General features: G+C 52.0%; 1 protein-coding gene across 1 annotated transcript; it reads left to right on the top strand.

The window, feature by feature from the left end:
* Nucleotides 1–221: 221 nt before the first annotated feature.
* On the top strand, nucleotides 222–14,906 carry SH3TC2 (SH3 domain and tetratricopeptide repeats 2; the record flags this gene model as incomplete). Its single annotated transcript, XM_080627045.1, has 18 exons — nucleotides 222–255; nucleotides 2,321–2,425; nucleotides 3,590–3,694; nucleotides 3,946–4,073; nucleotides 4,515–4,620; nucleotides 4,978–5,121; nucleotides 5,243–5,444; nucleotides 6,043–6,116; nucleotides 6,900–7,095; nucleotides 8,133–8,269; nucleotides 8,383–8,424; nucleotides 8,526–10,229; nucleotides 10,335–10,515; nucleotides 11,825–11,975; nucleotides 12,731–12,853; nucleotides 13,384–13,534; nucleotides 14,172–14,368; nucleotides 14,715–14,906. The coding sequence occupies 18 exons, from the start codon at nucleotides 222–224 to the stop codon at nucleotides 14,904–14,906; spliced, it is 3,972 nt and encodes a 1,323-aa protein (XP_080483171.1).
* Nucleotides 14,907–15,157: the final 251 nt, after the last annotated feature.

Here is a 15,157-nt window from a genome sequence, read left to right as displayed (position 1 = left end):
AGTTCTGATCTCAGAGATGAGATGAGCCCTGGTAGCCCTCCAGGAGCCCACAGTGTCTGTGCTTGCAGAGAACTCACCTGTGGCTTGCCTGGCCATAGCCCTGCTCCGCTGAGGTTGGTGTGGAGCAGGCAGTGCTGCCGGCCACTCTCACTGTGAAACGGGGAGAGCATCAGCTTGGCCGGGAGGAAGGTGGTCCGGAAACGGCCAGCCCTGGATGGAGGATGCTGGACAAGCCCCAGCGGGGCAGCTCTGCAGGTGAGGAGGGTGCTTGCAGTGCGGTCAGGAACGGGGTTGCCTTAGGAGGTGGGGGAGATCAGTGCTGACGCTCTCCGGAGAGCCCAGCAGGAAGCACGGGCAGACCATGGGGCTTCCCATGCCTTGGCTGGCAGGAGGAATGACAGGAATGAGCCACGTGGGCTGGGCGACACGCTCCCAGGAGCCCAGGGCAATGGCAATGGCGGGGCCAGCACAGGGTAGCAACGCCAGTTGGTGTAATGAGACTCCCTCCCAGAGTGCAGCATCTGGCTGCGGCCCCCAGCACAACAAAGGCATGAACCTGTCAGAGGGGATTCAGGGGAGGGCCATGAAAATGATTGGAGGGCTGGAACCCCTCTCCTAGGAAGAAAAGCTGAGAAGAGAATGATCCAGGGACACCTTACTGCAACCTTTCAGTACCTAAAGGAGGCTTATAAGAAGGGTGGAGAGAGGCTTTTTAGTAGGGTCTGTAGTGACAGGACAAGGGGAAATGGTTTTAAACTGAAAGAGGGGAGATTAAGATTAGATTTAAGGAGGAAATTCTTCCCTGTGAGGGTGCTGAGGCACTGGCACAGGGTGTCCAGAGAAGCTGTGGCTGCCCCATCCCTGACAGCGTTCAAGGCCAGGTTGGACTGGACTTGGAGCAACCTGCTCTAGTGAAAGGTGTCCCTGCCCATGGCAGGGGGTTTGGAACAAAGTCTTTAAGTGGAAATGGTGGAGTCACCATCTCTGGAGGCATTTAAAAGATGTATGGATGTGGCAGCATCTCTGGAGGCATTTAAAAGATGTGTGGATGTGGCACTGAGGGACATGGTTTAGTGGTCAGCACATTGGCAGTGCTGGGTTAATGGTTGGACTCGGTCTTAAGGGGCTTTTCCAACCTAAAGGATGCTATGATGCTGTGATTCTAACCCAAGCCATTCTGTGCTCTGTGCCCATCGCCCCCGCCTCGCGGGCAGACGGTGCTGCTCAAAAGGCGCATTGTGCATTGTGTCTGTGGCCAGGGCCGAGCCACGGTGCCGAGCAGTGCACTCCCCCCTGCCAGCACTCCGCCAGCCCCCAGCTCTGGGCTTGGGTGTTGCTGGACACATGGGCTGCTGCCTTGAGATCCCCTGGCACCAAGACCTGTCCCTGGGATGCACAGGTAAGCTGTCCCTGGGGATGCCATGGCAGGACTGCGAGACCTGTGGCTGCAAAGCTCACACCACCGATGGGGCCACTGGGGAGCTGAGCACTGGCTCCCTTTGCTTGCCTGCCTTTCCTGAGATGGCCACTGGTGTCCCCTCCTCTTGCTGGGCACTTGTGTCACTAGATTTGGGTATGTGGGGAATGAGGCAGGGTGCTTTGGCCAGGGACGGGAGAGGATGACTAAGGGAGGGGCGTGGTTTATTCCCATGTTATTGGCTTTTCAGAAGCCCCCTTGCCACCCCTGTCCTGCTGCCACTGCTGCCCAGGAGCACCCCAACACCGCAAGGCTTGCAGAGCCCATGGGGTGCTGCCAGCCCCCGAGGGGCGATTCCCATGCTAGAAATGCCCAAATGATCTCACAGGGCTGCGCTAATGGGCTGCAGGAGGGAGGTGGCTCAGGGCCAGCAGCTGTAGCCATGTGTCCCCAGGAGAGCCGGTGCCAGCGGGTGCCACAGGCACCACAGCCCTGAGTGCTGGGACCTGCCCCTGCCTCCAGGCTGAGGCTGTTTCCTGCCCCCGTTACAAAACTTTTCAGCACCAGGGAGGTAAATGAGTCACTGGCACGACTGGGGACAACTTCTCGCCAGCAGCTGCAATTGGTCTCTTGAAACAGCTCCCAGTTCCCTTTCTGAGCCTGGCTCAAACAGAAATAAACACCAAACTGGTTCATGCCATGGGAGGAAACCCATTCCTCCTCTCATCCAAGCGAGTCCTCGTTCCTGCCTGGCTCTGTGGAGACCCACCAGCATGCTTCATCATGCCACAGGCAGCAGTGTCCGTCCTGCCTCCTCCTTTGGCACATCCTATGGAGACCTCTTGGGCAGGGAGCATCCTGCCAGGGATCCGAATGCTTCTTCCCACCTCCTGTCTTTCCCAGGGGAAGAGTGTGACTCCTGCTGCCCCCGCTCACCCGTGCTCCTGCCCCGCTGGGACCGCCTGCAGCATCAGGGAAAATGGTGGCGGGACAAGACCATGGCATCAGGTACCTGTCCTTGGGGAAGGGGGACCCAGCTCCTGCCCACCAGGGTCTGCCGGGATGCAGGGAGGAGAGGGAGGGATGGAGCAGTCCCATCCAGCCCAGCCCTAGGAGCCAGCTCACATTTAGCTCTGCCTTCAGCTCATTTTGCTTCCTCATCTCTGTTTCCTCTATGTGTAGAAGGGATGTGAGCTGCTGGATGAAGTCCTTTGTTAAGTGTGTTCAGATCAGCTGTTGAGAAATGTAGAGCCTTTTCTTTCAAAGAAAAGCTCATTCATTACAGGTCCAGCCTTGGGCCATTCTTTTCTACTGCTAACTATAAACAAGGATTATAATTCTGTGTGCAAATACCAGTTTATTTGACTGACTTGCAAAGCTGGCTCATTAAAAACAACGGTAGAGTATAGTTATGGTCGCAGAAGTGGCTTACAAAAGCCGCTGCATGTTCCAGCTCCAGATCTCCAGGTACGTGTTTATCTTACAAGTCCAATCTGATTACTGACAGAAACTGGTTTTTAATCTTGTTACTCCTCCACAGCCAATACAGCTGTGGAAGAGCAAGCTGGATTTTTATGTGCCTAAGCCTTTATTAGCATAATTACCAGCTGAAGTTTCAGTTCCTGAATCCTTTATGGCAATAGCTGACGATGTGTGAAGCAGAGAGAATGCAGCCTGGGTTTCAGACATCGACCAGAGTAGGCAGGGGGCAAAATCTCATTTTGACTGTCAGATTGATGAGCAAACTCTCCTGCACTGGAGAAGTTCTCTCACTCTGAGGCCTCCTCCAAAATACTCTGTGTGAGGAGGTCATCCTTCTACCAGATCTGCTCAGTGAGGGTCTGTCCCAAGAGCAAGTAAGGAAGGTCTCCTGACCTCAAAGCTACTCCAGCACTGGACGTAAGTCAGTCTCAAGTGTATCATGTAGTTAGGACACATCAGTCCCATGGATCTTGACTCCAACCTTGAGGGTGAGTTTAGGGTGTTATGAGATTAAGACAACCCCCAGCCAGATCTGCATTGCAACCCACGGGCTCTGCTTTCAGGTGATGTGGTTAGGCAGATGTCCTGGTTTCAGAGTTACCGGCTGGGCTTAAGCCACGACAGCAGAATATCCTAGACCTCTGGCACAAAATTTGGCAGCAGCTCTTCTGTGTGTGCCCCCCTTGCTAGGTAAGGCTGAGGCACCAGAGCCAAGCAACCCCGCTACTGAGGCAGCAGAAGGTTCTCCAGACACTCCCTTGGTGCTGCTGGCTGTCAGGGAGGGCTTTCCACAAGGTAAGATGCTGCCCTTGGCATCACCCATATTTCTGTGGTTGAATGCAGCAAGGCCTGGCACTGCAGTTAATTGACCCCCTGTCATCCCTTGTGTCCCTCAGCTTTGCTGCTGAAGGGGGATAAGGGGCTGGGTTTGTGTTGTTTGAGCATCACAACCAGGCTGGAGGCACTGGTGGGGCTGGCTGCAGGGAGGCAGCTCTGTGTGCATGGAGCTCCTTCTCCCCCTTATCCCTGCACACTTCCTTTTCAAGAGATTTCGCTCTTCTTCTCTGTTGAGAGCCGCTCCTCCCAGTGCCTCAATTCCCAGCTCCAGGAAGCAGCCAGAAAGAAGCTGTGGGCCCTAGAGAGTGATGACAGAGATGTCTGTGCCCTGTTCAAGGTAAGTGTCTCAGCCCGGCAGGGCAGAGTGTGTACTGAGAGGGTCCTGGTGTGATGGGATGTGGGATAATGGGATACCAAACCCAACCGAGAAAGAGAAGTTCCTCCAAGGCTGCTGCAGGGTATGTTCCGCACATGGGGACTCTGTAAGGGAGGAGAATGATGGGGGAAATGAGCTGGTAACAGGTGAGTGGCAGATGCAAAGCTGAGCCTCATGTCAGGAGCCTCATATTGGAGGCTCTGAGCCACCTGGAGCTGTTGACTATAGCACCATCCCCTTAACCCCAGGCAACTAAATCACATAGCTTTGGTCTCAACTATGCTAATAAATGAGTGTCTAGTCTCATTCCAGGGAGTATTATTATTCCCGCACTGAGAAAGGGGAAAGTCCTGACAGAGTCTCAGGACTGTCCCTTAATCTTCCTTTGTCTTCCATGTTCAGGAGCTGTCAGCCAGGCTGGTCTGCATGCAAGCACAGGAGGATCGGTTCGTCCTCACCTTCAAAACCCTAGAAGAAGTCTGGAAGTTTTCCACGTATCTGACTTTAGGTAATGTTTCCAAGGTGTGGGAGATCTAAACAGACAGTGTGAGAAGGAGTTTTAGAGAAGATATTCTTTGTCACCAAAAAAACCAGTAATGTAACAGGGTGGACAGATGAAGAATATTAATTAGAAGGCCTTGGCATCCATCTACATGTTTATGAAATCACTGTCTGCATTAGTGAACAAGACCCAGGAGAATGCCTTTTGGGTAATCCCTCTATTACTTTTTGGGGATGGAGACAGAATTAGAGGCTGTTGCCTCACAGCATGGTTGCAGATGGCAGGCTGGGGGACATCCAAAGAGCACTTCATCCTGCCCCATGGAGGAGAATGCTAACACTACTTTCCCTCTTGGTTTTGTAGGGTATGTGGGCAGCTGCCTGGAACAGCTTCTCTTTGACCGGGAGTACTGGCTAAACTGTGCTCTGATGGAGGACACAGAGATCAGAGTTACTGTGGATGAAGGTCGCTTGGCCACCATATATATGGGTCTGCTACTGCAGGAAGGTGAGAGGAACTGCATATGTAGGGACTTCCTCAAAAGCATCTCCTCTGGGCTGTGTTGTAGCCCTGTACCTATGTCTCGCACTCATGCCATTGACCTGGGCACGACTCTTTCTATCTGCAGGTAACTTTTTTTCCAGAGCAGTTCCTGGTGCCGGGCAGCCGGAGCAGGAGGGAGAGGAAGCCTTGCAGCTCTGCGAGAACGAGCTGATCCACGTGAAGAATGTTGGAGAGGAGTCCAAGTGGGAAGGGATGTCCTTACTGACGGGTCAGCGAGGCCTGGTGCCTGTGACAGCTCTAGAGCCAATACCTCACCCATTTTACCAGTAAGTAGACTGGACAATTAACAGAGCTCAAGCCAAGATTCTTCCCTGATCCTGATGCATGAGCTGGCACCAAGCCTGGAATGAGAAGCTGTTCTTGCCTCTAGCAGTGGTCAAGAGCTGCACAGTTCTGTGAGGATATGCATTATACATAAAGACAACCACTGGAACCAATTCAGGTCCTGTTAAAGGGACAGAGCAAGGACATACTTCGGATACCATTCTTGTATGATATCGATTTAAGTCATACATGAGATTATTTAGATTTACATGTGAATAACTGGGAGAAAAAACATAACCCAAGACTTAGCCAGTCAAAGTGTGGCCTCATGTTGGACACATGGATGAGCTTCAAATGCACCCTCAGCTCCTCTTGTACTGCTCTTACCATGGGGTGTAAGGCTTCAGTTGTGAGACGCAAACTGCCTCCCATGCCCAATAACACCATTACAAGGAATTACTAGATTGGCCATGCTCCGTAGCAGCTCTGGCACTTCCAGGGAACAGAACGTCTGTCCTGCTTGCATGAGACCATCCCTGGTGCTGGCCTGAGGGCAGGGCTGCTCGGAGAGGACCAGTGTGGTTCCCTTTTGCTTTGCAGGTGGTTCCTGAAGAACTACGCTGTGAGTTTTGGCATCTCCCAGGAGATCAGCGGGACAAGCACTGAGGCAATTGGTGAGTGACACCCGTGTAACACAGCTGCCCTTCCCAGGGAAGGGTACAGCTCTTGCAAACCTGGGTTTGGCCACAAATGCAAAGGACTCATTTCCTGATCTCGTGACACTCCATTGCAAGGTGCTTTAAGGGAAAATAGCATCTTTGGCCTCTCTTGAATGGAGACCAGAGCTTGCAAATTGCATGTACTTAGAAGGAAGATCTGAGCAATACAGAGTACAAAGGGCTGCTGGTGGTATCCTCCTGCCACTGGGTTTTCTGTTCTACTGCAATTTTACCACTCCTTTAATTCTTTCAGAACTGAAGGTTTATATAATTAGCCTCCCATCAGTGTGCATATGAAATCTGTGCCCACCATTCTCCAGGCCATTCCTGCCCACACATGGGCATTGTTCAGTGCATGTTGGACTTGAGAAGTCACTGCAGGTGTGAATTTGGCATGTAGTGTGATGGACATTTGTACTGCCAAAGATTTCACTCCTGGCAGAGAGCTGAGACAGTTCAGCTTCTATGAAGCTTCATGTTTCCAGACACCTTCCATACTGCAGCTCTCAGAGGTTTCAGTATTTGGCTATGTGGCTTTTGTCCATGTCTTTTGTGTATTTTATTGTAATCCTCTTCTCAAGAACAGATGTGACTCTGAGAGCAAAATAAATCTTAGGGGACAGGGAGGCAGCCTTCTCAAGCTGAAACCACAGTGTCTCCTTGCCCAAGTCTTCTCCAACGAGGAGATTTTAACAGTGGCCTTACACTGAAATGCCCTTTTTTGCCTTGGTTTCCCAGTCAAAGGCAGGTGCACAGCCACAAAGGACCACAGAGGAGCAGCATGGGATGAACTGAGTTTCTCCAAAGGAGACAGCATAGAAGTCATTGGCTTCTTCATTCCAGGACTCCCATGGTTTGTGGGCAAATCCCTCAGCAGTGGAAGCATTGGATTTGTCCCAACTCAATACATGAGTCCCAAGGCTTGCGAACCTCTGTAAGTTTACTGCTACCATGTCAATTAAATTAAACTCAGGAGAAAATGAAAGGAAGACTCCCAGTCCCAACTCAAGGCTATGTGAGAGTCCAGGGCAGGTGATTTGCTTTGCAAGGCCTTCACAGAGGATTCATCTGAGGTCTGTCCAGAAGCCTTGGCAAGGCTCTGCTGCCAACAGGCTGCAGGAGGCTCTGCTCAGACAAAGCAATTGTATTTCACTTGTCTCAGGTGATTCTTGGAAAGGAACAAATCCGGCCCTGGGCTAAGCCTGGCTTTGTGCTAAGGAAGCCCAGGACATCTGTGTACCAGACAAACTTGATTCACAGTTCCACCTAGAAATGTTCTTGACTTCGTGGCTTTGTCTGAGGAGCTGTGAGTGTGTCAAGGGTGGGGAGAGCGATCACTGCCAAGAAAACCAGGTCCTGCTTTGCTTCCTCCTCCCCCTTTGCTTTCTGTGGGAGGTGGAGGCAAAAAACCACTGGCACAGTTCCTCACTGAGCAGAATTAAACACCCTCCCAAGGACACAGACAGAAGTTGTACAGGGAGGGAGAGTGACACAACCCCATGCTGATGACCTGGGCACTTGTCTTTGTTGGTGGCTTAAAGACATAGATCAGGTTCAGTACCCATCCAAAAAGGCTTCTCCTCCAAGAGGGTATGTGGGAGGAAGAGGTCCTAACCTGTTGCCAGGTCTGCTGGGTTTCCTGGGTCATGCTCACTCAGGATAAGTCTTTGATACTTTTCTCTCATACTACAGAGAACAGAGAGATCAGACAATGCCCTGATCTAGAAAGGGCTTCTGGAGACAAAAAGGACCAATAGGTTACTCCCTCTAATACCCGTAGGTTCCTCCATGAGAACATGGATCTGAGAGCCTTGATGAGGAAGGTGTCCAGACTGTATTCATCTGCAGCAGAGCTTTTCTGGTGGGAGGAAGAGGAGGAGTGGGAAGGCCCAGCCCAGCCTACAGGACAGCTGTGGTGTCAGGAGGTGGGCAGGCACTGATCATTTTCTCCTGATGTCTGCCTCAACCTAGGGGAAAAGGCTTGGTGTTTCTGAGCGAGGAAGAAAAGTCCCCACTCCTGCGCATCCCCTGCAATGGTGGTGAGCAGCACTTCACCACCCTCCTCAGTGACCTGGCACGCACGGACATCACCTCTGTGTACCGGCTGGGTGAGTCTCTCCTCTCCTTGCATATCCAGCCATATGGCTGCCCATGGGGAGCAGTGCTAGGCAGTGCCTAGAGAGCTCCTTGCTTTTTGTTTCCTGCTTGTCTCTTTGTGTAGATGGTTTTGAACCTACAGCCATGTTCCCGAAAGTGCCATCAGGTGAGTACATGGAAGGGACATAAGGGGATGCTTTTATGATGACTTCTGAGGGTGAATTTTGACATGAGGAAACATCTCACTATGATGCCTGTCCATTCCAGAGGCTGTTCTCCATGGCTGTAAAGATATCCAGCTGCTCCAGTCCTGGGAGGAAATAAATGAGTTAGCTACCAATAGCACCTCTGAGCTGTCTAGCCCAGGGAGTGAATCAGCCCCTCATACACTGGAAGATGTTCTCCTGGAGAAGCTGGATGATTTTGATGATCCCAAGTTCTTCATTGACTTGAATGCTGGACACATGGAAGATGCTGATGTCTTTGACCCCATATTGACCTTCCTTAACCAAGACAGTTACGTGCCCAGTTTTCAAAGCCTCTATGATCTCAGTTTTTCCTTTCTCAACTCCACTTTCTATGGTTTCTCCGATGAGGATGAACTGATCTTGTACCTTGAGGCATCCAGGAACTGGGCCAAGAGAACACATTCAGTTTGGGCTCATGTCAGGCTCTGTTTCCTCTTGGGTAAGCTTTGCATCAAAAAGGTCAAGTTCTCCCAGGCTCGAGTCTACTTTGAGGAAGCCATGAGCGTCCTGGACAGGGGTTTTGGGGACCTGCCCCTGTTGGCTGCATTGCATGTGAACCTTGCCTCCATCTACTTGAAGCAGAACATGAAGCACAAGTTCTCCTCCCTGCTGGGAAAAATGGTGGCCTTGCTTGTCTGCCTGCCTGGCCGCTCTTTCAGCTCTGAGAACGAGCTGGAGGTTATGCTGTATGTCCTGAGGGAAGCCATTGCTGTGGGTAATGCTCCCTTGGAGGCACGGGTCTGCTTCCTTATTGTCAAGCTCTTCCTACAACTGGGCAAAAACGATGAAGTGCTGCCCTTTACTGAGCATCTTCAGTGTCTTGCCACCACTTTAGTCACCTCGGACACTAGTTCTATGCCACTGGATGCCACCCCCATCTTGAGCTACCTGTATGACAAGAAGTATTTGCCAAATATCGCACTGGCCTCTGCCAGGCTGTTTGTTCCCACTGGCATCAAAGGGACACCGACACCCACTTGGAGAGCTGGCTTTATCCTCCAAAATACTTCCAAACTCCTGGGAAGCCAACTGGAGAGGAGCAGCATCCCAGCACTGGCCTGTTTCTATCTCAAGCAAGCACTGCATTTCTCTGGTGAGAGCAGAGCAGTGCCCATCCAGAGGACGCTGTGTACCATCCTGTCCAGGATGTACCTCCAGCATGGTGTGTTGGATGGGGCGGTTTGCTATGCAGCCATGGCTGTAACCATCAGCAGACTGATGGGAGAGGAGGAGGCTTTTGAGTCTTCCCTGTCATTGGGGTGGATGTATCTCCTGCACAGCCAGCCGGGACCTGCTGCAGACATCATGTGGCAGCTCTTGCGCTCTTTGCATGGGACAGACAGCGTGACTCAGGGGGGAGCAGTGCACAATCTCCTGGCCATTGCCCTCAAAGGAGAAGGGCAGGTACAAAAGGCTGCAGAGAACTATCTCCAGGCCCTGCACAAAGCCAAGGAGACCGGGAACAAGAGGAACCAGGCTATCGTCCTGGCTAACCTGGGGCAGCTGAGCCTTTCCCATGGGGCGAACCAGCTCTCGGAGCTCTACCTGCTCCAGTCGGCTCAGCTCTACGCTGAGCTCCAGGGCAGCGAAGACCTGGAGATGGAGTTGGTGCGGGTGCTGCTGTGGCTAGCACAGGCCATGGTGAACAGGCAGAGGACGGAGGATGGCAAACTCTGTTATGAACTGGCGTTGGTTTTTGCCCTAAAATGGCATAACGTGAGGAGTGAGTACAGCCGTGCTGGTGGGAACCAAGGCAGCATTCAGCTCTGTGTGCAGCACCCTAATGCAGTCCCCTGACCTGTCCTTTTCCCTTCCCTGTACCATGCAGGTCAGCTTCACATCACTGAGTCTCTCTGCCATTTCTACAGCAAAGTGTCCCCCAATCTCCAGGCCTGCATCACCTACCATGAGCACTGGGTATCTTTGGCACAGCAGTTGCAGGACAGGGAGCTGGAAGGCCACGTCCGTCAGGCACTCAGCCAGCTTTACCAGGCTTTGGGCACACCTGAGTAAGTCCTGTCTGTGGCTGCTAGATGCTGCTAGAGTGGGGTCCGTGCTCACCCAAAGCAGGAGCCGTGGCTGTTAGCTCGGACAGAGCTGGGTTCTGGCTGAGCACAGTTTTACAGAGAGACATCCAGCCTTGATCAGAGGGGACCCAGCAACAGTGAATTCATCACTTCCTTTGGAGGCTTTTTCCAGTGATTAACCACTATTCACCAGTAAAAATAGGTTCCTTATCTGTTATTTTAATAAGTCTGGCTTCAGCCTCCAGCTGCTGAGTCTGTCTTTCCTATCTCTGCTGAAATATTTTCCCCAGGGAGGTATTTAAGACCCTGTATCAATTCACGTTTCAATCTCCTGCTTGACACATGCAGGTGACTGATTAGATTAGGTGGGAGGGGAGAGAAGGAGACTTAGACAGATCACAGACTTTCTTCAGTCTTTGAAGGCAAATGTGTCAAATACTGGAGAGCTTGCTCCCATGTTCCAGAAGGACAAATGAGCAGGGGCTGTCATTAACTTGGATGTTAACCTTGCCTTGCTAGGTCACAGTGAGTTCAGAGGGAAGGTATTTAGGAAGCAGACGCCTGTCATGTGAATGATGCTATTTAAGATCACAAAGCGCCCCATTCCCTGGGCTCCAAGGACAGCTGGAGCCCAGTTGCCAGAAGGCGAGACACCAAGCAAACAAACATGCCCGGAGCAGTGCCCAGCACTCCCTTGGCCACAGCTGCCTTCTGCAGGCAGTGTGTCCAACCTGCTGGCCTGTCCTGCTGCTTGTCGCCTTGTCCTCCAGTGACCAGGGGCTTGGAAAGGGGCTCGGAGGTCTTGCACATGTAGCCGCAGATGTTCCTCTTCGGCTGCACTGAGGGACAGACACTAGGCAGGGATGTGGGTTTGGGTGCCAGATGATGTATGGAAAACTTAGGTGCAAGCGCTCCCTGTCTTATAGCAGGGAGTGACTTTGAGGCTTAGCGCAGGGAACAAAGAGGGTTTGCAGATGACGTGGGCAAAACCCTCTTTATCAGATTAAACAAGCAGAGGTGGGGAGCAGCACCTTTGGGAGCTACCTTGGGGCTGTGCTGAGCACTGGGATCCTGGGCTGGTCTAAGGTTGCCAAATGATAACGCACACATGCTCTAAAGCATGAAGACTTGCAGAGTTTTACCTTGCTCAGAGCTGTCCGTTTGTCTCTAACCTTTGGCAGCTGCAGGAGAAGACAGGATTGCCAATGGAGAGGTGTTGTAGCTTTGCAGCTCGTTGCTGGAGGTGTCCTCTGGTTTCCCTATAATGGATTTTTCCCTGTTTCCATCACAGGGCTCTGAGACAATCCCTGGACTGCACCAAACAGAGTCTAAGGATCTTCATTGACCTAGAGGAGACTGTGAAAGCAGCAGAGGCCTGGCTGCAGGCAGGAAGGCTCTACTATCTTATGCAGGAAGATGAGCTGGTGGAAATGTACTTTCAGGTATGGAGGAGGTGGCTGAAGCAATCCTGTCTAGCTGCATTCCCATCATAGCTCCTTAGTAGGAGCCTTTTGCAGCTGGAAGACCAGGAAGAGAAAGTTCTTATGAGCAGTGTAAACCTGCTGCTGAAAGGAGGAGCTGTTGCCTTACACTCATGCACCATCTGGCACTAAATTTCCTATCTTGCCTTCATACACTGGGTTTAGAAGATTTTTCGGTGAGAGCCTGTGAGCTTATTGAGTGAGAAAGTGAAGTAGGAGTGCCAAAGGAAGCTGGAGGTGCCAGGTGACCAGCTCCCATTGAAACACACATAGATAAGGGGTAAGATGCCAGGGAAGTGCTTGCAGACTTCTTGTAGTAGAAGACTACTGGCTTTTTTCCATCTCTAGCTCTATTTTATCAGCTGAGCTGCAAAATGGAATAGCGGGTCATAAAATCCTAGGGCTCCTTCATTCAGGGAGCAGCTTCTATTAAAAGATGGGAAATCCTTTCAAGTGCCCAGAGACAGCAGAGCAGAAAGCTGACTGAGTCTGCTGAGGTTGAACTGTGCTAGGGTATTGAGCAAAGCACCAGCCTGGACACACATAGAAGATGCTCTGTTACCCAGCTAACCATATGTGCCTGCTGGCCAACCTGTTTCCATGCTGTTTGGAGCACTGGGGCTCATGTTTATGATGGATTGGTTTTATTTAATCACACAAATTTCTATGTGCAAATATCTCTTTCCAAGTCTCACTCCAGTTCATTTTCCTCCTAGGCAGCCATTCAGACTGCTCTGAAAGGGGAGAACATATCCTTGGCCATGGATCTTTACGAAAAAGCAGGTGATACCTTTTTTAATGGCAGCCGAAACAGAGAGAGAGCAGTGGAGTTTTACAGGGTACTGATCCCCCCAAGCATTTCTGTCCTTGTGTCCCCACAAGGTGATGGCTGTGGGGAGCTTTGCCTCTGGGCTGGCTGCAGCGCTGTGTGGACAGACTGGAGGGATGGAGAGGGCTGGGATGGTGCTGAGTGTGCCAGAGTGCAAACTGCTGCAGGGGGGAAGCCTGGAGCACAGACACTTTGCAATGGCTTCAGCCCACCCCAGAGATCATTTGGGAGGTGGGAACAGGGTCCTTACATTATAAATCCTGGCAGTGTTAGGTGTGAGCTGGTTGCTCCTGGGGACATGCTCAGGGTCAGAATATCAGGCACCTAAGGAAGGGCAGAGATGTGCGGCTCAAGTTTTGAGAACCGCGCTCTGGGATATGAAACCTATTTTCAAGGGAAAGAAGGAGCTAGGACCTGAACCTGCAGCACTCAAAACCTCCATCATCTGCCTGCTATGTCCAGCACTTGTTCCATGTCCTGCGGGCAGTGCGGTACAGATACCTCCAAGAACAGTCTGGACTCTCTGTCCTCTCTCCTCAGGGAGGTGCTGTGCCCTTGGCCAGAAAACTGAAGGCCTCTAAGACAGAGCTGCGGCTGTTCAATAAGCTGACAGAGCTGCAGATCAGGCTGCAGGGCTACGAGAAGGCTCTGGAGTTTGCCACACTGGCAGCCAGGCTGAGCATCAGGGTCGGTGAGTGATGCACACACACAGGGCACGGGGACTGCTGTTCCCTGCAGACGGGGTTGTCTTTCTGTGTGGGAACATTGTGCATGTGACAGGGGGATCTCCTGCTCTCAGGAGACTGCTGGACCTATTCTTATCTCAACTGGTAACATCTTTTTAAGGCTGCTTCCCTTTTTATGCTGCATGACAGCCACATGGGAGTGCTTTGCCGTGGTGGTGGTGGGACTGCCTGAGCAGAGGGTTGTTGCTACACTGGAGCACGGGAAGTCTGGTGAAGGCACAGGACTGAACAGTTCCTCTCTGCTCTGGCTCTTCTGATAAACTCATCCCTTCCCATTACAGAAAGAGTTTGAATGGGCAAAACGCCAGCATAAATGTCTGAGATGGAACCAGTCTTGTAATAGCCCCTTTGCAGCACCTAAGAAATCCCCTGGTTGAATGATTTACTCCTTGGGCAATCTGTCCAGCCTTGGTATCAGCACCCCTGCCCATGGCTCTCTTTTCTCTGAGCCACCTAGTAACACAGTGCCTCCTTAGGAAGATATCCATGCCCCAGGCTGTTGAGCAAATGCATCCCAAGCAGCTCAGCATGGGCTGTGCAGTGAGCTGTTGCAGGGTGGCTGTATCAGCAACTCTTTTCCAGGGGATCAATTACAAGAGCTGGTTGCATTCCACCGCCTGGCTACAGTCTACTATTTCCTGCATATGTATGAGATGGCAGAAGATTGCTACCTGAAGACCCTTGCCTTGCGTCCCCCCTTGCTGCAGTGCTCTGGAGAGGCCCTGTACTACTGCAAGGTGTATTGCCACCTTGGCAACCTGACCCTGCACAAACTGAAGGTAGGAAACCTTTCCATGATGCTGTGTTGAGCACTCTGGTCTTGACAGAGAGCTGGAGGTGGAGTATCACATCTGCAAATGTAGGCAGCTGCATCCTGTGAACCTCCATCCTATCTGCAGCTTTAGAATAAATGCACACAATGCTGGCACAGCCAGGCTTTGAAGGGGGAAAAGCAATTTGGAAAGAGGTGCTGGCACTTGGCTGTGGCTGTATGGAGCCCCATTTCAGTGAAGTCAGGTGTCACCATGTTCTGCCTGGAACCACTGGGCTCTACTCCAGCTCCCTTATTCCCTGTGACCCTCAATTAAACCACTTCCTAATGCCTGCCCTGTCCTTTACCGTTAGGATGAACAGGATGCAACAGCCTACTTCCTCCTGGCCCTCGCCGCTGCGACTGAGCTGGGAGACCAGGGGCTGCAGGGCCTCATCCGCGCCAAGCTGGGTGACATCCCCAATGCCCTGCAGGGACCCGAGGGCACAGCGGGCTGTGCCATGTTCAGGCCCAGGTGGCTGAGTGAAGGTGGCCACGTTGTCTGACTGACCACAACCTGGGGACTCCAGTGTGAGCTGTCACACAGCATTGTGCTGTGCCACTGGCACAGGTCCACGTGCTCTGCAAGACAACCGGCTCCAGAGAGCACCGCATCCTAAGGAGCTGCAGTGTTTGGTCTTCTTGCCCCCGACAGACAAGGGGTGAAGCGCTTGGAACCCTGCCTTCATTTTCCAGGAGCAGGGATGTACATTAAGGCTGGGCATCTGGGCAGGATGGGGGCCCGGCAGCAGTGCTG

This window comes from Psittacula echo (assembly GCF_963264785.1).
Source record: "Psittacula echo genome assembly, chromosome: 11".
NCBI lineage: Eukaryota > Metazoa > Chordata > Aves > Psittaciformes > Psittacidae > Psittacula > Psittacula echo.
The sequence above is the reverse complement of the archived record's forward strand: the minus strand, read 5'-3'. Positions and strand labels throughout refer to the sequence as shown.